The sequence below is a fragment of the Cordyceps javanica genome, chromosome 4 (assembly GCF_051103115.1).
Source record: "Cordyceps javanica chromosome 4, complete sequence".
In the NCBI taxonomy this organism is placed as follows: Eukaryota; Fungi; Ascomycota; class Sordariomycetes; order Hypocreales; family Cordycipitaceae; genus Cordyceps; species Cordyceps javanica.
The window spans coordinates 2,711,916-2,732,813 of NC_139298.1; the positions used below are offsets into that span (position 1 = coordinate 2,711,916).

At 53.4% G+C, this 20,898-nt stretch overlaps 5 protein-coding genes across 5 annotated transcripts; 1 reads left to right on the top strand and 4 right to left on the bottom strand.

Annotated features, from left to right (window-relative positions):
• Positions 1 to 164: 164 nt before the first annotated feature.
• Positions 165 to 2,546, top strand: V2A60_006710 (argininosuccinate synthase; the record flags this gene model as incomplete). Its single annotated transcript, XM_083258002.1, has 12 exons — positions 165 to 187; positions 268 to 281; positions 351 to 406; positions 456 to 473; positions 581 to 701; positions 776 to 892; positions 967 to 980; positions 1,097 to 1,185; positions 1,246 to 1,341; positions 1,711 to 1,784; positions 1,852 to 2,375; positions 2,454 to 2,546. The coding sequence occupies 12 exons, from the start codon at positions 165 to 167 to the stop codon at positions 2,544 to 2,546; spliced, it is 1,239 nt and encodes a 412-aa protein (XP_083114128.1).
• A 1,756-nt stretch (positions 2,547 to 4,302) lies between these two features.
• On the bottom strand, positions 4,303 to 6,594 carry V2A60_006711 (universal stress protein; the record flags this gene model as incomplete). Its single annotated transcript, XM_083258003.1, has 2 exons — positions 4,303 to 4,474; positions 4,598 to 6,594. 2 exons carry the CDS (start codon positions 6,592 to 6,594, stop codon positions 4,303 to 4,305), a joined length of 2,169 nt encoding a protein of 722 aa, XP_083114129.1.
• A 2,150-nt stretch (positions 6,595 to 8,744) lies between these two features.
• V2A60_006712 (mitochondrial 37S ribosomal protein uS7m) lies at positions 8,745 to 9,932 on the bottom strand (the record flags this gene model as incomplete). Its single annotated transcript, XM_083258004.1, has 3 exons — positions 8,745 to 9,200; positions 9,283 to 9,645; positions 9,732 to 9,932. 3 exons carry the CDS (start codon positions 9,930 to 9,932, stop codon positions 8,745 to 8,747), a joined length of 1,020 nt encoding a protein of 339 aa, XP_083114130.1.
• A 903-nt stretch (positions 9,933 to 10,835) lies between these two features.
• V2A60_006713 (uncharacterized protein) lies at positions 10,836 to 11,262 on the bottom strand (the record flags this gene model as incomplete). Its single annotated transcript, XM_083258005.1, has 3 exons — positions 10,836 to 11,026; positions 11,086 to 11,145; positions 11,202 to 11,262. 3 exons carry the CDS (start codon positions 11,260 to 11,262, stop codon positions 10,836 to 10,838), a joined length of 312 nt encoding a protein of 103 aa, XP_083114131.1.
• A 5,460-nt stretch (positions 11,263 to 16,722) lies between these two features.
• Positions 16,723 to 19,112, bottom strand: V2A60_006714 (Neutral/alkaline nonlysosomal ceramidase; the record flags this gene model as incomplete). Its single annotated transcript, XM_083258006.1, has 3 exons — positions 16,723 to 17,829; positions 17,885 to 18,415; positions 18,471 to 19,112. 3 exons carry the CDS (start codon positions 19,110 to 19,112, stop codon positions 16,723 to 16,725), a joined length of 2,280 nt encoding a protein of 759 aa, XP_083114132.1.
• Between the last annotated feature and the right edge of the window lie 1,786 nt (positions 19,113 to 20,898).

A 20,898-nucleotide genomic window follows, 5' to 3' on the forward strand; every position in this document is an offset into this window, starting at 1 on the left:
CTAGGGTCTGCCCTTATCACCCACCGCAACGAGCCTAGTGTCCCCGCGATAAAGGTAGACCACCTCAAGAATTTGAGGGGTCGTCGGCAGCTAGCTACTCAGTACATCTATTGAGTCATCAGCTTCGTTCCCAATTGACTTTCCTCCCTCAACAAACAATTACAATGGCTTCCAAACGCGTTTGTCTGTAAGTTCAGTTGAATCAAACACAACAAAGACCGCCATTTGAGCGCTGATGAGGCTAACTTGACGCTCTTTGTGAATCAGGGCCTACTCTGGCGGTGTGTTACTCTATTCAAACAATACAAGCCTGCGTATGGCGAGATGACAGCTTCTAACGGAGATTTTAGGCTTGGATACTTCTGTTATCCTGGCTTGGCTAATTGAACAGGGCTTCACCGTTGTCGTACGTCTACACAATCGCAATGCACTTGCCATCAGCTAACCAACAACAGGCTTTCCTCGCCGATGTGGTACGTTTCTCGAGATTCCCTCTCGGAACAGAGGGGATGGGCCCTTGCCTCAAGACTGGCTTTGTCCGCATCACCTCCTTTCCACTTCTATTGACGCACTGCTACAGGGGCAAAACGAAGACTACGATGCGGTCAAGGCCAAGGCCGCCAAGATTGGTGCTGAGCGCATGATTATTGAGAACCTCCAGCAGGAGCTTGTGGAAGAGATGGTCTGGCCGGCTGTGCAATGTGAGTTGGGATGGCTCCCGCGACCGTGCAATTGCGCGAACCTGCGCCCGCGAAATTGGTGCTAACGTAACTAGGCAACGCCCTCTACGAAGATGCCTACCTCCTGGGAACTTCGCTGGCCCGACCTGTCATCGCGAGAGCGATGATGAAGGTGGCTAAGCAGTACAACTGCGAATTCCTGAGCCACGGATGTGAGCCATCAGCCACCCCTTCCGATCTGTCCGCTGTCTTGCCATACTGACCGTTGTCTCCCCTACCTTCTCAGGCACTGGCAAGGGTGTAAGTGCTGTCTCTACCCACATACAACGTTGCAGATGCTGACTTTTGTAGAATGAGTACGTTTTGCCGGCCGCGAATCCATCCCCAACGCTCATACTTACATTCTGATTAGCCAGGTGCGCTTCGAATTGGCCTGGAGGGCCCTCGATCAAAGTACAAAGACGATTATTCCATGGCGCCTACCGGAGTTCTACGAGCGATTCGCGTACGCACCTCTACCGATTGACCCCCTTCTCGTTGTTGTAGACGGCTAACCTGAAGACAGCGGCCGCCAAGCACTTTTGGACTTTGCTGAATCCAAGGGTGTGCCCGTGACATCGACCAAGGCCAAGCCTTATTCGATGGATGCCAACCTCGTACAGTGAGCAGACCCCTTTCGCTTCATCTCCTCGAGAAGTCGAGCCTCTTTCAGTGTGTTTATATGAGTCACTGTCAGCGACAATCGCCGGTTGGTTCGTTGGCCCCGTTTCTATACGGCAGTCGCGGGCAGTGACCCATAAAAAGTACCGATACCGCTTCGACCTTGAGTGGATACCTGGCAGGGGAGAGGAGATATTCGAGCCGGTTAACAGTGTCGGCGCTGGTAGAAACACGCAGCAAGTCTCCGAGGCTCTATACAACCTCAGTACTTGCTACTTGGTTTTTACCATGTGACGATACTTTGATTGGGATCCTCTTCTGAATGATGACATGATCCAGAACTGTTACTGACTCTTCAACCCGAATGCAGTTGCTCGTACGAGGCGGGTATGCTTGAGCAGCCCGAGCTTGAACCCCCAGCAGACATGTGGACCATGACAGTGGGTAAGTTTATGTAGCCTTGTGTTCATTTACGTAGTGATGTGGGGAGCTAACTTGATGGGGGGGAAAGACCCGTTGAAGGCTCCTGATACGCCTACCAGGTTCACCGTTCATTTCGAAAAGGGTCTCCCGATCCGTCTTGACGTCGGCGACAAGAGCATCACGGATGCTTTGGAGATTTTCAAGGCCGTCAACGAGATTGGCCGGGTGAACGGAGTCGGCCGTGTCGACATTGTCGAGTCCAGGTTCGTGGGCCTGAAGAGCAGAGGATGCTACGACACGCCGGGCCTGACGATCCTGCGCACCGCGCATCGCGACCTCGAGGGTCTCGTCATGGACTCCAAGGTCCGTGCCATCCGCGACCAGATGGTCACGTCCAACTGGACCGCCTGCCTGTACAACGGCATGTATTTTAGCCCCGAGCGCGAGTTCCTCCACAACTCCATCCTCTTCAGCCAGAGGCAGGTCGAGGGCAAGGTCAATATGGTGGCCTACAAGGGTAGCGCGTACGCCATTGGCCGCTCCAGCCAGACCTCGAACCTCTACTCCGAGACGGAGTCGTCTATGGATACTCTGGAGGGCTTCTCCCCTATGGTGAGTCACATGATTAATGATTTTCTCTTGTTTATTTTTTGTGCACTGGGTGAAACAAAGACTAATACTGTAACGCAGGACACAAGCGGCTTCATCGCTATCCAGGCCATCCGTCTGGAAAAGTATGGTGCCCGCAAGATCAAGGATGGCGAGCCTCTTGCCCCTGCTTAGGTACGCTGCTAGTGAATAATAGAGAGGCCTTGGGGCCACTTTCATTTTGAACTCTGTCATGAAACACTCGGATAATTAGCCGTATTTTACTGCCATTTCAGATCATGGAGCCTATGAAGTGACATGGGATAATGGGAGCAAAGCCCCCGTTCAAGTTTTGTGGGTTCTTTTTCCGCATGAGAGGAGCAGCAATTAGAACAGTCCAGAAAGACAAAAGAAGAATCAAATATAAATGATGAGCAAAAAAAAACAAACAAAAACATATGATACAATGTCAGTGGTACAGAGTTGTGGCCAACGCGGGCGGGCCTTGTTGTTGTCAAACGTGGCCCGGATCCGGCGGTGAACAATGGACCCGAGATATGTTATTATACGGAGTACGGAGTAGACAGTTGATTAACTAGTCTCGTCCCACTTTTGGCCGCCGCCGCGGCAAGGCCAACCAACTAACGAAACGCTAGGGAAGGTTCCCCGTTGGTCAGCGCGCCGAGCGTTACGAGCTTCAAATCAAGTTTGGTGGGGCAAGGTTTACGTCTTTTGGCTGCCTTTAACTTTTCAAGTACAGGCATCCGCCGCTCCCTGCGAAACTGCAACAAGAATGATGAGTCGGTCCATTCTTGCTTGTGTTTTTTCTTTTCGTCTTAATTCTTTTATATGTATATATCTTTCTCTCTCTCTCTCTCTCTTTATGTGTCTCGACTGTCGAAGAAACTAAAAAAAGGAAAAAGAAAAAAAGAAAAGAAAACGGTGGGGTTATCAATCTCCATCAACTCACCTAGCAAGTTGTAGGTTTGCCTTCTAGAGAACAAGCAAAAAAAAAACAAAGGGACAGAGAGAGAGATGAAGACGAGGGGAGGGGGTGTTGGCCGGACTTTGCAAGGGTGCGGGTCTCGCTCGCCCACCTACCTTGTCCCCCCCCCCCCCCAAATATTTGCTTGTTTATTATCAAGCACACACACACGCCAGGCCGGCCAAGGCCAGACCAGACGGCCAGCTTATAGATGCACGCCCCTTGCAACAAGTCGTATTTTTGTTTTTACTTTTTCTTCTCTTTCTCTTTTCTTTTTCCATTCCTGTACTGGGGATTTTTTTTATCTGACTCGCGTTTTGCGAATCTCTCCTCCCTCTCCTTCTACCTAACCCCTTGCATTCAACACAGCATAGTCAGTCAGTTTGTATTAATAAAACAGAATGGGAGGGTTGGAGTATCAGTCAGATTCTTGTTTCGTCATCTTATTCGCATAGTACGTAAAAAGGGCATCACCCGATACATCTTCTTTCATTGCTAGTCAAGAAGAGCCAAGAGAGAGAGAAAAAAGAAAGAAAGAGAAGAGAGAAACAGAAAATAAAACAACAGATCTGCCTCCCCCTCAAGAAGATAGCTAGCGAAGAAAAGAAAAGAAAAGAAAAAGAGCAAAAGCCTGTTCCAAAGCTTTCATTCAACCCGAGAGCCCCCATGTTTTCCATGCGCGAGTCGCTTTGAAAAAGACGGCGCGCAAGAGCGAGCGGTATGCATCTCTCAGGCACCCTCCCGATTCCTTCGACTTGTCTCTAGTTGCCACACAACTCCGACGGGAGATGCATAAACCAAAATAATGAAATAATAAACGCCCAAGAGAAGAGCACATAATCCGCACCATGACAAGAACAAGAAATATCATATAATTGAAAAAAACAAAACTCCCCAGTTGAAAACATGTCCACCCAACCATAGTCATCGTCGCTCTCGACCGCTACGCTTCACCCAAGACTTGCCCTAGTCAATCTTGGCGCTCGCGAGGCTTCGTGCTGCCGGGTTGCTCAGGTTGTTGACCTGCCGAATCGCCTTTTGCTTGTACTTGCTCTGCTTTCGCAGTCGCTTCCTCGCAACCATGACGGGTACGGAGCTCTTGGTTACCAGGTAGTTGGAAAAGGAGCCTAGAATGACACTGTACGTTGTTAGTGGAATGGAAGGAAAACGAAGGGAAAAGATGAGAAAAAAAGACGGCGTAGAAAAGAAGGAAAGAAAGGGTGATTGAAGAGGAGATGAAAGGAATATGATAAAAACTCACCCTTTGAGTGCACTTCTGCCTCGACTGCCTATCACCACCAGCGTCGGATTCACCAAGTCAATCACCTCGGTAATGAGATGGCGCGGGTTCTTGCAGTGCAGCACCTCCACAATCACCCGGACCTGCAGCTTCGTCTTCCGAAGCAGCCGCAGAATCTTTTCCGTCATGCCCTGGATGGCCCGCTCCCGCTCCTCCTCGGCCTTGGTCCTCTCGCTGCGCGCCGCCGGCGCCGGCGAGCTGCCCGTCGTCCCCGACGAGTCGTCGCGCCGGTGCAGCTTCTTGAACTCGGTCACCGGGCTGAGCGGCGCCGGCGTCACCTTGTTGTTGGTCACCGTGTTGATGGCCGCCGCCTGCTCCTTCATCGCCGCCGGGTCGTCGGGCACCTGCACCCCCTCGCCCGTGACGCCCGTCTCCTCGTCCACGCAGTAGATTGCAATCAGCGTGTCGCCGTCGCGAATGACTGTTCCTATTGCCCACTCCAGCGCGTGCGTCGACTCATCGCTCAGATCCGTCGCCACCAGGTACTTGCGGAGTCGACGATGCTCATCCTCGGCGGTTTGCGTAATCTTGTGGTATTCGCCCCGGTAGATGATGCGAATGGACCTGTGCGCCTCGGCGTTGTGTAGGACATTGGTCATGGTAAATGATAACTTTTGGGCTCGCTTTATGTCGTCAACGTCGGCTTCCTCGTCTGAGTCAATGACAGATTGCGTAGCCGAGTGCGGGTTGTGATCGTAGCTGGTGTGAGGGTGCACGCCCGTCTTACTAGGCTTGACCGTCTCCCCAGACGTATTTGTCACCTTGATTTCAGGTTCCAGCAGAGACCTGTATTGGTAGCTCTGCTGCGACGCAATAATGGAGCGGTCCTCGTCGGCGGCGGCGAGCAGACTCAGCGGGGCGCGCTTGCTCCCGCCAGAGTGAGGGTGAGACACGTCGTCGTCGTCGTCAGTTTCGCCCTTTGCATCAGGGTTCAGGGAGCGCGGAGCCTTCTTACGGCCACGATCCTCGTCATCTGATGAGGGAGGCTCGTCGTCGTCGCTGGAATCGAGATGCTCGCCGTCCGGGCCGAGATAGTCCTTGACCAGGCGTCCGGCTCCGGCGTCGTCGGAGCGTTTCCGCATGGGAAGCTGGGAGAGACTGCCAGACGAAAAGGCCAAGTTTGCGTCAGAGAGCCTCCTGTAGGCATTGTTCATATCCACGATGCGTCCGTCGCTGAGCATGACCTGATTGGGGTCCCGAGGAACGGCAGGCGACTTGGAGCGGTCGTTCCAGCGGTTGTGCGGGGACTTGGACTGATGGTATCCCGGGCGGTTGGCCGACGAGTTTCTGGCGCGACTTGGAAGCTGGAGGCCGCTGAAATCGTAGCCTCGCAGGGCTTCCACCAGCGAGCTGCTTCCGCCCGTGGCGCGTTTGCTCTGCGACGAGCGCTTGCCTGGCAGGTTGCCCGAGGCGCTGCTGGGCAGGATGCCAGAAAACTGGTACTCTGAAGTGCGGTCACTGCTTCCCAGGGGCTTTCTGGCTCCAAACTCGGCGGGTTTGAATGCGGCATCCGAGGAGCTGCGCGGGTGCAGTCTGGACGGAGGCTGAGAGGAGGCCTTGTAGAGCGACGAGTTGGCCATGGTGGGCGAGCTGGGCACACTTCTGTTGTAGGGTGATCGTGTCTGGGAGCTGGGCCGCATGGCAGCAGGTCCGCCGACGTCAAGCATGCTGCGAACGGGCTGAGCGGCGGGGATCGGGCCGTCAACGTCGAGCATGCTTCGGACGGGAGGTTGGGGCCCGGGACTTGTGCGGCCATGCGCAGAGCTGGCATCGTCGTCGCCGACGTCGAGCATACTCCGAACGGGGGAGCGCGGGGCGGTGGTGTACGGGGAGCTCGATCGCATGGCGTTTGCGGCGGCGCTGCCCGAGTTTTTGCTCTCGAGCAGAGCGAGGACCTCCTCACGCTCCATGTCGAGCATGGCGTCGATGCTCATGGGCATGTTGGGGTTTCGCGACATGACGGGCGACGTCGCAGTGGCAGCCGTTTTGTTGTATCGGGGATGGTGAGTGACCAAGGGGGACGGGTCGAGCGAGGGGAGGAGGGTTTTGGCCAATGATCTTGGCGGTGGCCAAACGACTGTCGGCTGTGTTGGCGTGGGGTGGCTGCGCCTCGTCTGGGCTACGGCGACGAGATGCCGGCAGGCGGCGACCAACTATCGATGAGGAACGCGACAAGAGAGCGCGACAGAGAAGGAGACGATGGGAAAATGCGGATATCGGAGAGGTCTTGTTCGGTAGGTATCAAAGGGGTATCTTTTTTGCAGAGCGCCTTGGAGGGGGGGGGGAAGGCTGGTGGATGGTGAGGAGTGCGGTAGTCGACCTAAGCAGTTGTCGGTGTCAGGGTTGGTTGCTTGGTTGCTGGCGGCGCTGAGGAGCTGCGGGGGCGCACGCAGAGGGAAGAGAAGATGGTGGTGGAGAGACAGATTGGATGTTAAACTAAGTTAGAGGGTCGAGGTGGAGGGTGAGGCAGCCAAGCGCAGCATGTCTTGTTTGTCTTGACAAGCTGAATGACGTGCTCTGCAGCGCGGCGGCTTGCGCAAAGACACGAATAGGGTGAAGTAGAGATCCGAATGTCTTTGGGGCTTTATAGAGGGGTGACGGCGAGCTCGGGTGGTGTCCTTTTTTTTTCCCGGGCCCCTTGTTTGTCGATGATAGAAGAGTTGAGCTGCGATGAGCCGACTTGGCTGATCAGAGAAGGGGGGGCGAGGTGTACGATGTGGGGTTGAAGGTGGTGGTAGAGGTACCTAATCCGATGTAGTTTTCAGTGGTAAGTTGAGAAGAGCCTGCGAATCCAAGCCGACGAACTGCCTTGATGCCTTGCTTTTTTTATATAGCCTTTTTTAGGTCGTCTGTTTGTTTGGTTTTTGTCCGTTTCTCTTTCAGTCCTTTTCCCCGATGAGCAGGGCAGGCAATTCAATGGTGGATAGCAATGGTGACAGCACTGTAGATGTAATGATGCTACAAGCCAGATTGAGTGCTCGAGTTACTTAGTGCAGAGCTAGCGCCTGAATAGGGTAATCAGACGCAGATGGCGCAGGCCTGCTTAGTTCATGGTCACCCACTGGTTACTCTGGGTCGTGGCGTTGAGTAAGTTCCAAAAGGCGTTTAATGCAATGAATCTCTTGCCTAAAGAGAAGAGAGAAGTAATTAGAGGAAAGAAAGCAAGAAAGACCTGGTCATCGTCTAAAATAGTACCTCCTTACTCGGGTAAGCCATCATACTTCTTTGCGCAGGATCCTCTTCCAAAGAATCCAAAAAAAAAAAAAGAAGAAGAAAAATGGAAGAAAGAAAAAGGCCCCCCAAAAAATGGGCTGCCACGTCCACGTCCACGTACGCCCACTGATCTTCCCGTGAGCCTAACCAAAACCTTATGCAGGCCTCCGAGCTTCCCAGTTGCCAGCCAGCCAGCCAGTATCTCACCCCTTCATCAGCGTCGGTAGGCTCCTTTGCCACCACCACAGCTTTCCCATACCATCACTTCACTACTCGCACCAGCTCCACGACCACATTCATTCCCTCTTGCAAACATCCAATTTTACACGTGTGGCCAATTAGGAGCCCCGATATGACCTGATCAAAGAGACAATGGGAGATGTAAAAAAGATAAAATCAATAATAGAGGCAAGGGTGCTCGCCCTATTCATCGTTGCCACTTATATAGCCTTCCGACATGTATTTGTCAATAGTCACCTTCGAGTGATGACTAGACCAGCCAACTTGATGGGAAAATAAGATACAATAAAAGGGAAGCTAGCTGCCCATCCCTCCCAGGCCGCCATTGTCAGCCTGGCTTCCGCTTACTGCCTACTCCAGCTGCCTTGCAACACATCCATCCATCCACCCAGCAATACCCACATCTTCCAACCAGTCACGCCCACTCATTAGTATCAAGGCCGTTGTTGTCCAGACTTATGCAAGTTTTGCCTCTTGGCATTTCCATATATATTTTACATTTGCCCTTCTATCCCTTCGTTGACGGTGAACAGCTGGGCAGGCTGAAAAGGCGTGGGAGGAAAAAACGGGCTGTGGAAAAACCACACGCTTCCCTAATATACAAAGTACAGGCCACCACATTCTTCACTCTCATACACGCCCGTCCTCACTTTCCTTATTTCGAAATACCCTTCTTGATCATGACCTTCTTTTCTACATTGGCTCGTGCCGTCGTTCCCTGCTTGTGGACGAGCTTGCGCTTCTCCCACACCGACGACCGGCCCTCCACCACCGCCATGATCTCCTCCGCCAGCCGGTGCGCAAACTGAGTCCGTCCGCTGCCCTTGCTCGGCTTCTTTTCCACTGCCTCCAGGATCCACGTGAACGCCCGCCGCCTGCGCTGCCGCACCGTCAGCGGTTGCGGCATGTCCAGCGCCCGCCCGCCGCCGCCCGCCCCGGGAATCGCCTTGACCCGGATCAGCGGCGCCACCGAGTCAATCGCCACCGTCAGGTACAGTATCGGGTTCAGCGACAGGTGCGACGCCGGCGGTGTACCGGGCAACAGCGGGAATTTGGGGCTAAACGTCGGCTCCGGCGCCATTCGGAGAAAGTTCATTGTCATGGCGAGATTCTGCAAACACAAGGGGAAATTTTTCCCGTTAGTCCAAGGTTCCATAGTCAACAGCAAAACAACCGCATAAATTGAGACGTACCCGATGAGCAGAAGCCAGCTTGCCGTCTCGCATCATCAGCCTAGTAATCTGCTCCACCACCGGGTGGTATCTCTTTTTGACGTTGAAGCCGTCCGGGTACGGCTTTTGTGGCAGAGGCCACTTGTGTCCCAGACTCTGTGTGTGCTTGCCGGCCTGCCCATCCGCCTTTAGCTCGGCCGCTTCGGCGTCCCCTACAGCCAGTACAGCCTCGGCGCTCTCCGGGGGGGGTATCTCGCCGTCCCGGTACAGTACTGCCTCCTGTGCTTCCGTGAGGCCGCCTTTTTGTGTTGTTCGGCCACGACCGTATAGCATCTGCTCGAGTGCGGCATCGTCAATGCTATCAATCGGGCTCGAAGTGGATGCCTGCAGCGTCCAGCCAGTCAGTCCTTGTGCTCCCCCAATGGCGCGCACGGCTCCTCAATTGAGCATAGCAAGGTGAAGAACATTACCTCGATGGTGGAATTGGGCGCGCCAGCGGCTTCCGGCCCTGCTGCATCCGACAGTTGGCTCTTGGCGTCGTTTGATTGGAAGCGATGAGATCGTGCAATTTGCGACAGCGCTTGCGGCCTAGTGCACACACGCACCGGGCGTGTAGCGAGACCCCTACAGGAGTGCAGAATTCTTATTCCCCTGGGTATCGCGGTCGCCATTGTAGAATGAATCAGTTCCCCAGGATGGGAAGTTGTGCTGTGTCGTCGCAAGCGCAGGAGCTCGCGTGGTGCAGGCGGAAATTTCCTGGGTATGGCTGTAGCTCCTGGCAGCTCGGAACAAAAGCTTATCCGTTCCGAACCAAGCCTCCTACCCTGTACCCTCGACATGGGATGAGAATACAGTAATAACGCACAATTGATTTTTTGAGAGAATGCAGATGGCGTTGTTGCGAAGTAGAGTCTTTGTGCTTCTGGCACTTCTCTGCTCTACTGAACAGATTCCGTAGCTCCCGTCGCGCCAGCATAGTCGCGCTAGGAAGCCTCGCATCGAAATCCCAATATCACGAAAACGCCCACATTGGGTCGTTGACTGTGCTGCTACACAGTCAACCCGAAATCGTTTCCCCCATTGAACCACTCGTCATTATCTAGATAAAAAAGTTGGTATTCTGTCCAACAATATGCACACTGTGCTGATCCCTGAGCTTTTCGCAGGCCAAGGGCCTTTGTTTCGTCCCAGTCAAGATTGACTGCCATCCATCCCATTGTATGCCGCTAAAAGAAAACCTGCCCATCCCCGTACCATGCCACCAACCGCCTTTTAAATGTAGCCAATTATAAATAGTTGAGATCAAACGAGCCAGCGGGCTCAGCAATACTCTGCTTCCATCTGGGTCCATGCAGTGCTACCCATGTAATGTGCCAAATGCAACACTACCAACAACGCAAACTGCAACCATCACTGTGTACATTCTCACATGCTCACCAGATGCCAAATAAACATTCGAGCATTCCACGCAAGACCAAGACAAATAATGCAGTCTCCATGTATCAATATGCTCCTGGCGATGTCATATTTTGGTAGGGTGCCTCAGTTCGTCGTGGCAGCAGAAGGTTCGAGAATTACCACCCGGCCCAAGTACTAGAAGTTGTTGTGCTTGCATTAGAGCTCCCAGTGTTGACGCTGAGCCAATTCACGGCGCATTCTGCGGCGTCCTCCTTGGCATTGTTGAGGTTCTTGCCATCGTACCAAAAACGGGCACTTAGAGTCTTTCCCTGAACTGTGACACGGCTTGACCAAGCTGTTCTACCGCCTAATGTAGTGCTGATTGTCAGTGAAAATACGGTTCACCGTAAGGCACAGGTCACGAACCTCGCCGATCAGAGACTATATAGAATATGGGCGGCAATATCTGCGCCTCACGGCACACCTCTGCACAGAGTTAGACCATGCTATTGAAAATTAGGAGCTCATCGGATAAGTCATACCTTCAAGCTTGTCTTGCCATGGTGTAGGGCCGCTCGCACTGCTAGGCGGCGACGTGCTCATGCTGGTGGCACGGCAAGGAAACCGCAGAATGGAATTGGGAAAATATATCGCCAGAGTGTAGAGGAGAAGAGGTAGCGAGTGCGGGGGGCAGGAGGGAGGATTGCTTAGATCTTGAGCAAAGGATAAGCTAAAGGATATATAGGCGGAGCGATCTGGTCGGGGCGAAGCTTATACGGCTTGGTTTGCCGCTGTCATGTACAATCCGCGCAACCGTGATGCCATGCAAGACACACAGACCCCGACTGCACGACTGCAAAGAGCAAGAAGACACAGCAGGCCGTGACACAGAAGGGAATACCGCAGGCGGATTAATGACCGAACCGCGCTGGGGGCTGACAGGCTGTCATGAAGGAAAAGCCTGACAGCATTTGACAAGAGGGCAGACGAGAGACGCTGGGAAAAAGAGGACAAGCTACGCAAAGATGAATGGCAAAAGCTAAAGTAGACGGGCCCAAATGAGGAAAGGAACAACAATACGACACTCGCTGCTCTACTCCGTACTCAGTACTCCGTAGGCAGTTGATGGTGCGATCCTGGTAACAATCTGGGCTAGAGGTATTTTTTCAGTGTTGCTTTTCGGGCATGCCCTGAATGACCCGAGTCGCCACGGAAAGGGTGTGCGGGATCTGGTGGCAGCATGGCCACCAGCAGGGCCTGAAGCACAGAAGATTGAGAGGGGACTGCAGCAGCGGCCTTGATGAAGGAAAAGCCATGCATCCATTTGAGCCTGTTGAGGGAGCTGCCTGGCTGCTTGCCAGGGCCAGCTCCAAAGACCGCAAGCAGACCCAGTCGGCCCCTCTCTCCAATCACTGGCAGCGATATTTTGCATGACTGACTGGCATGAGCATGGCCTGAGGAGCAGCCGTCTCGGACCCCGAGCCCCGGTGCGCCAGCGCTCAGTGGAGGTTGTGACGACGGCCGCACATATCACACCCCCCCTTTCTGCACTGAGATGCTGGTACAGGCGAGGCTCCAGTCCCTGGAGGATCCAACCACCCTCAAGCTCTGCGGTGCACCAGTAGCTGTCATGGAACTCAAGGGGGTGGAGAGGATGTGCCACCGGGGAGACCGGTCGTGCAGCGGCATCCTTGTCGCATCTCAAGGCATGGCGACCAGACGTTTATTAGGCCAAAAGCAGCCGCCAGCGAGCCTGCAAGATGCTAGCTTAGGCAAAAGCCTGTGGGCACTGCCCTTGCTCCCTCTCCGTCACAATTGCGCGCGAGTCTGCGACTGGTATTTGCTGCGCTCATCGGAAGGAAGGGGCGCTACAGAGTACGGGTACTCAGTATACAGACGAGACCCGGTTGGCTTTCGGGCCATCCCACTACCAGTATGTGGGTGGACGCGGGGAACAAGATGATGCGCTGTAACTTAGGGTTTTCGCCGTGCCTCGAGCATCGCATCGCATCGAGAGTTCGTGTTCAGTAGTAGGTCAGTCGCGCAGCTTGCCTGTTGCCAAACACACCGAAGCACCCACCACAGACAAACAGTTGCTCGACAGGCGCGCCAAATCGAGCGTAGACAAGGCAATGCCGGCTGTGAGATCCGGAGCCTTGTGCGTGAAGCAACAGCCTGGCCTCTGGACGCAAATAATGGTGGCGTTTGCTCATCAACCACCAGTATTTCTTCTTATGGGCTGCACCGTACAGAGCTGAGTTTGACTGCGGATCCTGGCAAAGGAAGGGAGAAGTGAGGCTAGTCCTTTCTTAGGCCCGGCAGCGGATTGCTTACCACCCACCACCAATACACCTATCATCAGTGTGAGCTTATTAGTTGTCGGTGGTAGTTTTCGTATGTAGATTGCTTTTTTCTTTGGCTTTTTTCACGATCGGCGACAGCATAGTCGGGATTCTTGCTTCCTCCGTTGCTTCTGCAGTAGCGGGGAGACCAAGTTAGTTCCCAGCGATTTCCGGAACAGGGGGGGCCGCAAGGAAATAGCGAATATGTGGCGATAGGCTGCACGGCCCCAGAATGGAACGTTGACGCTGGTCTACTTGGCAGTCGTTGGGCGCGCGGAGACAAGAGCATTATCTACAAGCAAGCGAGATCAAAGGCAACTGATGGTAATCTGTACCAATGAGAGCTTAATGAATAATTAGGTCGAATTTACGTAAAAAGCCAGCGGTAACGAAAGGGAGGTAGCAAGGGCAACACGGCAAGTGGGCTGCTTTCCCTTCCTGTTAGCCCATAATTATGAGAACCTCGCCGAAATTTCTTTTTTTCTTCTGCCTTTGCCAGACCAACTATTTCTTGGCCACCACCTTACGAAGCACCACCAACTGCTTTTATTGGCGCACACAATGACCCTCGACTTGCACCGCTGGTGTGGCTCTGAGTCGTGCTAGCCTTACCCACCATTGTGATGCGTTGCTGCATCGCCGGAGAATGAGCCCAACGACAAGCATGTCAAGTAGCTTCTTCCACTCTACTTGCATCTCCTTCATCATCCTGCATACAATCAAGTATCGTCATCATGACTGTCAAGGCTAGCCTTTAGCTACTTGGCTTCGCTGGTGATGATTTGGGCCAATAGGTCAGAATGTCTAGATTGATTGATATCCCACCGTTCCAACAAGATCGCTTGGATCAGTTCGACAGCAGGAGTGAGAGAAAAGAGCCAAATACGCTGGGGTGTTGAAGTTTAGCATTCACTGTTTTAGTGTGCTCGTTATACTTATGTGGCTGGCCGAGGGCCTCTTATCTGTCTGGTAGGGTGCCTGACCACATCATCCAGGATCAGTGAGCAAGGACCCTGCTTCAGGGCAGCAAGATCCCTACGGGTAGGTAAAAAGTCTCCTCCAAAATGCTGCAGATGATCTGACGTGTATCTTGGTACAAGGTGAGAGGGCTAGCATATAAGTGTCCTCCGACACGGACGGAACAGTAGCAGCAGCTACAATGAAGGAACTTCAGCAAATGAACAAACCCTACCAAGCAAGTAGACTGCGATGAGACGAAAATACTGCGCAAGATGTACCCGTAACAGCTGGGTCCTCAAAAACGATATCCATGTCAGCCCAACAAGGCGTGTAACAGCGAACGTCTTACCTATTTAGACGTGATTACGCACGACATCGAAAACTAAATCTATAAATAGGAAAAAAAGACTGATCGTCTTCGACATCAAAAGATCTATGTCAACTTTGCGGTGTTATCTCGGTACCTGAACCGCTCAAACATCGTGGAATCTCGCAACAAAGCAGGAAAAGAAGGGCGGGCCATTTCAGCCAGGAAAGTCCTCGCGACCAAGAATGAAAATTCTGCCGCTGTCTTCACTCAACTCTCGGGGAAGAATTTCGGAATAGTCAATGTAGCAACCGAGAAACAAATCATTACACTCAGTATATCACGGATCAGAGAAGCTCGAATTTGGACGTGCTACCAAGTATTGTGACCGTTGCGCAAGCTCGGAAAGCATGGGTCTACTCGCCACAAACTCAATACATCAGCCCCGTACTGCTGGGATATTGGTTTCCCTAGCTCTTGGCAGTTGCCTGTGATGCGAAGCGGGTCGACACATATGGCAGACCGGTATAATGGCAGGGATCATTGCTTCTGTGTCTGGAATGTACTCCGTACTGAGTCCAGATATGTGCTAACACTTGCTGTCCATAGGCTCGCCATGTATTCACCGAGAAGCACCAAATGATCTCCACATAAGAGTGCAAGCACGATGAACTTGCCACAGCTCTTCAACTGAACAGTAATTACTACGTGTGTCATAGCTGCTCCGTGAATGAATGGAGTGGCTAACCTCAACAGACGACAGCGGCTAAGAAAGTCTGGACGATACACTGGTGTTCACAATTTGACGAACCGCAACATGAAAGCTCTCGCTTGGGAAGCGATTGGTAACGGATTGCTAGGAGAGAAAGCAGTGGGTGCTCTGTCACACGTTCTTTCATGCGGAGAACCATGACAACGGTGCCATCAGCCATGGGTCGATTGCTATTACAGCACCACACTATTGGCAAACGGATGCCTCTTCCACCCCGTAAATCTCTCGGATATGAAGCTCCCCGATACAACAGTTGCTTTCATTTTTTGTCGGCACAGACCGCTACCGGAGAAGATGTGCGATTGTTTCATTGGAACTCGTTGCAGAGTAGCGATAGAAAAGCTGTGTGGCTGAAATGCCACTCAGTGGCGGAGAACCAGTGAACGGACCTGAAGCCTTCCTTGAATGCTCCATGGCTCCAACCCTTTCTTCTGCGTCTCCCGCAGTTGCCGGCAGGAAGAAGGAGGGGGGGGGGGTACGATGGGTTATCGCAGGGCCACCGAGGGGACGCTGACAAGGCAACGCTGGGCTATCCGTTTCATGTTGGTACACTGCTTTTCCCCGTTCACATTAATGGTTCGGCTCATGATGTGCCATGGCTGTTAAGCCCTGTTTCTCTTACTGGGCGGAGACTGGCAACTGTGACTGCTACACGCACGCACACACATGCACACACACACGCACACACGCATGCACACGTAACGCACATCTTCCTTGAAGTCTCATCAAATAAGCTTTTTCTCCCATAACAGGGAGAAAAAAATGTTATAGTAGATGGAGACGTAAATATTGGAGAAAGAAGGCCAAGATGGCTGGGAGTCTCAGGTGCTTTATTAGACTGGAGTTGTTTCGGCAACACTGCCCGATATGCAGCACGCACACGCACACTGCAGGTTAGACATGTCGGTTTGGGCAAAAAGAGAAAACCCTAATGAAAAGGTCTTCTTATCATTTATGACGAAAAGGGTGTGAATTAGTCCTCTTCCCCCGCCCCTCCCCCCTTCCCTAAGTGTGCCCCCTCCCCCCCTGACCCGGCTCCGGCCCGGTCAGTTCAACGTTGAAGTCTCTCTCCAGTGGCTTTGCCGAGAAGGTTTGTGTGCCCCGAGCCCTGGTCAAAAAAGGTCTCAAAGGGGTTGTGGCTGAGGAGGGGGGAAGGGAGGCATGCTTCCGCACTGCATGTAGAAAATTAAAATAAAAAAGACCAAAAAGACAAACCGGGTTGATGATGTGCCCCCCCCCCCCCCCCCCCCCCCCCCCCCCCTCCCTCTCTCCTTCTTGCGGCCGGCAAACAAACATGGAGGAGGAGAGACAATGTTTTGGAATCTCCCCAGATGCCGAATAGCAAACAAAAGAAGCATAGGACGAAATGCATGACAGAGGGTTCGTTCTAGAAGGAAAGTGAAGAGTGGCTGGTCATGCTGTTCAGGAACGTGGCGATGTTAACCGCATATCTGCTCAGAACAGATTTTTTTTCGTAGCATTCTGATTTTCTCACTTGCGATGGCAGAGTCTCAAGGAAACTAGCGTATTATTCAGTAATACAATCTTGCATTGGGTAAAGAAAAGACATCGAGGTATACGTGGCTCTCCTATATCTATCTATACAAGTCTCAAGAGTTGCGCCACCCCATGGCAGGTCCCTCCTGCTCCCTTCCCCCCTCCCCTGGCACCCACCACCCGTCTTAAGACAGGGTAAAGGAATCACTTGTACCCTCAAACTGTTTGATTTTGCCTATGAGGGGCTTCGAGTCACCGTAGTACTTGAAGCGGTACGTGCCTGGCTCCGCGTAACCCTGCTGCGTCTCCCACGACACGTCGACCTCGCTGTAGCCCAGGACAGAGTTTGTGCGGCGCCACGAGTATACGACGAACCAGTCATTGTCGGTTTTATAGCGGGACCACTTTCCGTCCGCCCCCTGCTTCTCGACGGCGACAAAAGTGTCTTCCTGGCGGAGGTTGTTGCGCGGGTTGGCGCCCTGGAACGTGGCGAGGACGACGTCGCCCACCGCTGCGGACGTGACGGGCTGCTTGAGAACGGTGCCAAATCCCTTGCCGGGAGGGTTGCCGTCAACGACGACGCCGGTGATGAATGAGAGCATCTTGCCGCGGTTATCGGGGGCTGGGGTCCCCTGAGCCGGATGGTCGGTGGCGTCGGGGTGCAGATAGTGCATGTTGCTGACGGTGAGGTTGATGTAGGCGTCGAGCGAATGTCGCCCGAACAGCGTTGAAGCACCTTCGTAGCGCTGCACGTCGTACTCCTCAGGCGTCGCGAGGTAGTGAGAGTAGCTGTTGGCCGGGCCGCCGAGGACAACGACGGGGTTTTTGACAAAGGAGACGGCCTTCTTGGCGACAGCCTCGCGCCAGCGGCGACCGCTCATCGTGGTTGCCTCACTGGGGCTGATGATCATCACCAGCTGCCCGACGCGAAGCATCTGCACGTCTACAATGTTAGGCGTCCACGGGTACGGCGTCTCGATCTCGCCGACGTCGAGGAGGACCGGTTTAGGCTCCTGACACTTCTTCTGCTGCGCATTGGGCGCTTTGAGGAGGCCCGAGACGACCTGCCAGACCGGACTGGCGCTAGGCTTGCCGGAGTCACCTTGGGTGAAATCAAAGGCGCCAGGCCAGTCCGAGGTGCCAGCCGCAAAGGAGTAGCCGAGGGCTGCGGGGCATGTCTGAGCATGCTTACCATTGGGGAGGGTGAAGTTGAAGTAGCGCATGTCGTTGTAGAAGTGGAAGGCTTTGACAGTAGACCCGGATATGGCGGTACCAGAAGAATCAAGGGAGTCCTGAGTGTCTGGTTAAAACGTATGTTGACATCTTTAGTAGCTTCATTCAACTTACAAGGATTGATTTAGCCCCGGCGTACTGACGGCGACCCATCTCAAAGCAACTCTTCACGCCCAGATCTAGGGCCTGAAAGAATGGCCCGCGGCCGTGGCAGGACTGAGACTTGCCATCAGCGCAGGTACTGTTCTCCAAGCTGCACTGCTGGCCAGATCCATCATCACACCACGCGCCACCGACATTGGGACTCGTGTCTCCAACATTGGCTTGGCTGAACCCAGCAACAAAACCATCGGCGGTGTTCTTATCGTTTTTCAGATCCTCCTCGAGCATCCAAGCGGCGACACCCTTGTTATCACCTGAGGCGTGTGTGTTGTTGCCAAGCATGGAAGTACCATGAACAGGGAACCAGGAGAGAGCACCAATGTTCTTGCCGTCAGAAGCTCTCCGGAAGCGGATAAGAGTGAGTGTGGTGTCAGTCTCGGCATCGTATTTGGCACGCTCCTTTTCGGGGTTGTGCAAGTAAGCCCAGCGAGAGCGGTTGATGGCACCATCCTCGACCTTGGTTGTTCCCACATCAATGTAGCCCTATTAGGTCAGTTCATCTGGTATTCCAAACATGAATCTTGCAGTTGCGGCTCACCTCTTGCAGACTTTCGTGGGCACGCTTTATGGAAAGAACAACACCGTCAACGATGGCCTGATAGCTCTGCTTGTCAAAGCCAAAAGATGTGATCTGGGGCAGCAGATAGTTGAACCAGGCGCCAGGCCCCGAGTGGCTGTGAGTGCCCGTGAGAGCAATGTTCTGCTGGCCGTAAACTGAGTACTCACTGCCGAGGGCAGCAACACCGTCGAGAACACCATAGCGGACTGCAGTGTCGCCAGACTGGGCGTCAACGATGATATAGACAAAACGGTCGTTAGGGTTGCTCTTGTCGCCGAGAATGAAGGCGCGGCTGAAAAGACGCTGGCGCAGTCCGGTGCCTTTTTGGTCGAGGTTAGCGTAACCGGCAAAGTTGATCTCGACGACGGGACCGGTGATATCGGCCTTGCCCACGCCAATTAGGTATTTGTCACCACGCGCCGACGCGTGGGAGGGCGGGGAAGAGCTTGCGCGATGGCCAAAGTGTGCTTGAGCAAAGCTGTACGCGCGTCGATCATGGCCATCGGCAGGTGTGCCCAGCGCATAGGCGCCAAAAACAAGGAAGGAGATGAGGGTCAAGACGGTGACGAGAATCTTGAACGGAGAGGCTGGCGCCTTTCGCGGAGCTTCCGGCACACCCATTGTTTAATGTGCTGTGTTTATCCCGTTACTAGATACCCAGCAACCTATCCAACAACAGGCGCGTTTCGGACGAAATGAGCCTTGAAGATCAGCGGGATGTCAGCTACTTATTGTACTTTGATCTCTCTTGAACTAAAGAAGCAGCATGCCAGGTTCGGGGGTACTGCGGAGGTGGTCTGGTGGCCTCTGGTAAAGCTCAGTTGCATCACGCTAGGAGTGGCGGATCTGGATCAGTCCCTCGTGACGCTACGACGTTCGACTGGCTGGACGGATGTACCCCAAATATTTTGGTGTCGGAGCTCGAGCCTTTCGTGGCAATTTGTCGGCAAGCTATCTGCAAGTTGTACCTTGTTTTCTGTATGTAGTTGGTCGACGCGAGCCATGCAGCCAGCGCACGGACATTGGAGTGCTATCGCGAGTAGCTGTAAATCGATGGCATCTTGTGTCTTGTTGCCATAAATCGCACACTCGTCCCGGGTTGACCGGTCTAGTATCTCGAACATGGTAGTGTAGAGATCACCCATGCCGGAAACGCGAAACAGAAATGTCTCGAATCGCTGCAGTCTGCACATCATCCTCGACATGGTCCAACACGGTCAAGACAAGAGGGATGATGATCGATTCTTCCTATCCAACAAACGGGCTCGAGATGCAACAACGTCCTTGAAATAGACCTGGATGGGCGGGAACAATGCCCCCTCAACCCTCCACGGCATTATAGTCTCATGGGTGGATATTTGCTGGAGGGGAAGCGGCTAGCGGAAATTTTGCACATATTTTATTCCTCTCCGGATGGTTGGCTGACCCGTCTGATTTGACGGGCAAACGGGATGTTGCTACCAAATCGGCAGAGCGAGAGGGGAGCAGCAAGGGCACCAAGCTAGTGAGACTGCTTTGGACCAGTGATAACGCTAGGAAGTCTAGCTTGCATCATTTGCGCTGATGAGCCCGATACAGCATTCGAACCAAACGGACACTAGGGCACTAGAGCGTTTATTAGTTTGTGATTATATTTACCGTGTCGTACGGGCTTGCCTATCTTGCCATGGTAGTTACCGACGATGGCTATCGATTTTCCGGTTAGGACAAACGGTAACGGTGCGCAAACGATGCTTTCGGCTCTCCACTCACACACAGGATCATTTCTGCCCATGAGAGCGTTGTCGCGTGTCACTGGAAAAGCAAGACGAAGATGACTAGTCTTCTTCCTCCTCTACTTATTATCGATGCACGGTTGTGGAAGCGTGACCTATCCATCTGTGCTGGTGATGAGGGCAGGTGGACCACTGCAACGATACGACGGAACCCCACTGAGAGGTCCGCTGATCCCTGATTGCTAGCCACGCCACGTCCGCTAGTGAGCCCGTCCTGTACTGGTAGAGGCTTTGGACGCCCCGCGGCGGCACCGATCGCCCCGGACTCCAACCTGCCGACCTCTGCACAGCGGTTCAAATCTTTGACTTTGTGATGTGCGCAAAGTCAGTGTTGATCAAGACAAGCGAGAGTGAGACCCAGAGTGGCAAAGTAGCACCCAGTCTCGGGGTGAGACCACCGCGATCAAGATCCTCTAGCGACTCAAGTACCTACTGACCTAAGTAAGTAGCGAGTAGGTACTTAGGTAGGTTCCTGGGAGGTAGGTACTTAGGTATCGATGGATAAAGCCGCTTCCTGCTTGTTTTCACGGCGAACTGAATAGCGCCGCTCACTGGCATCAGGTACCGATGGGTGCGGGGGATGTGCTTACAGTGGGGCCGGTGCTGTATGGCCACAATCGATCCCTCTACGG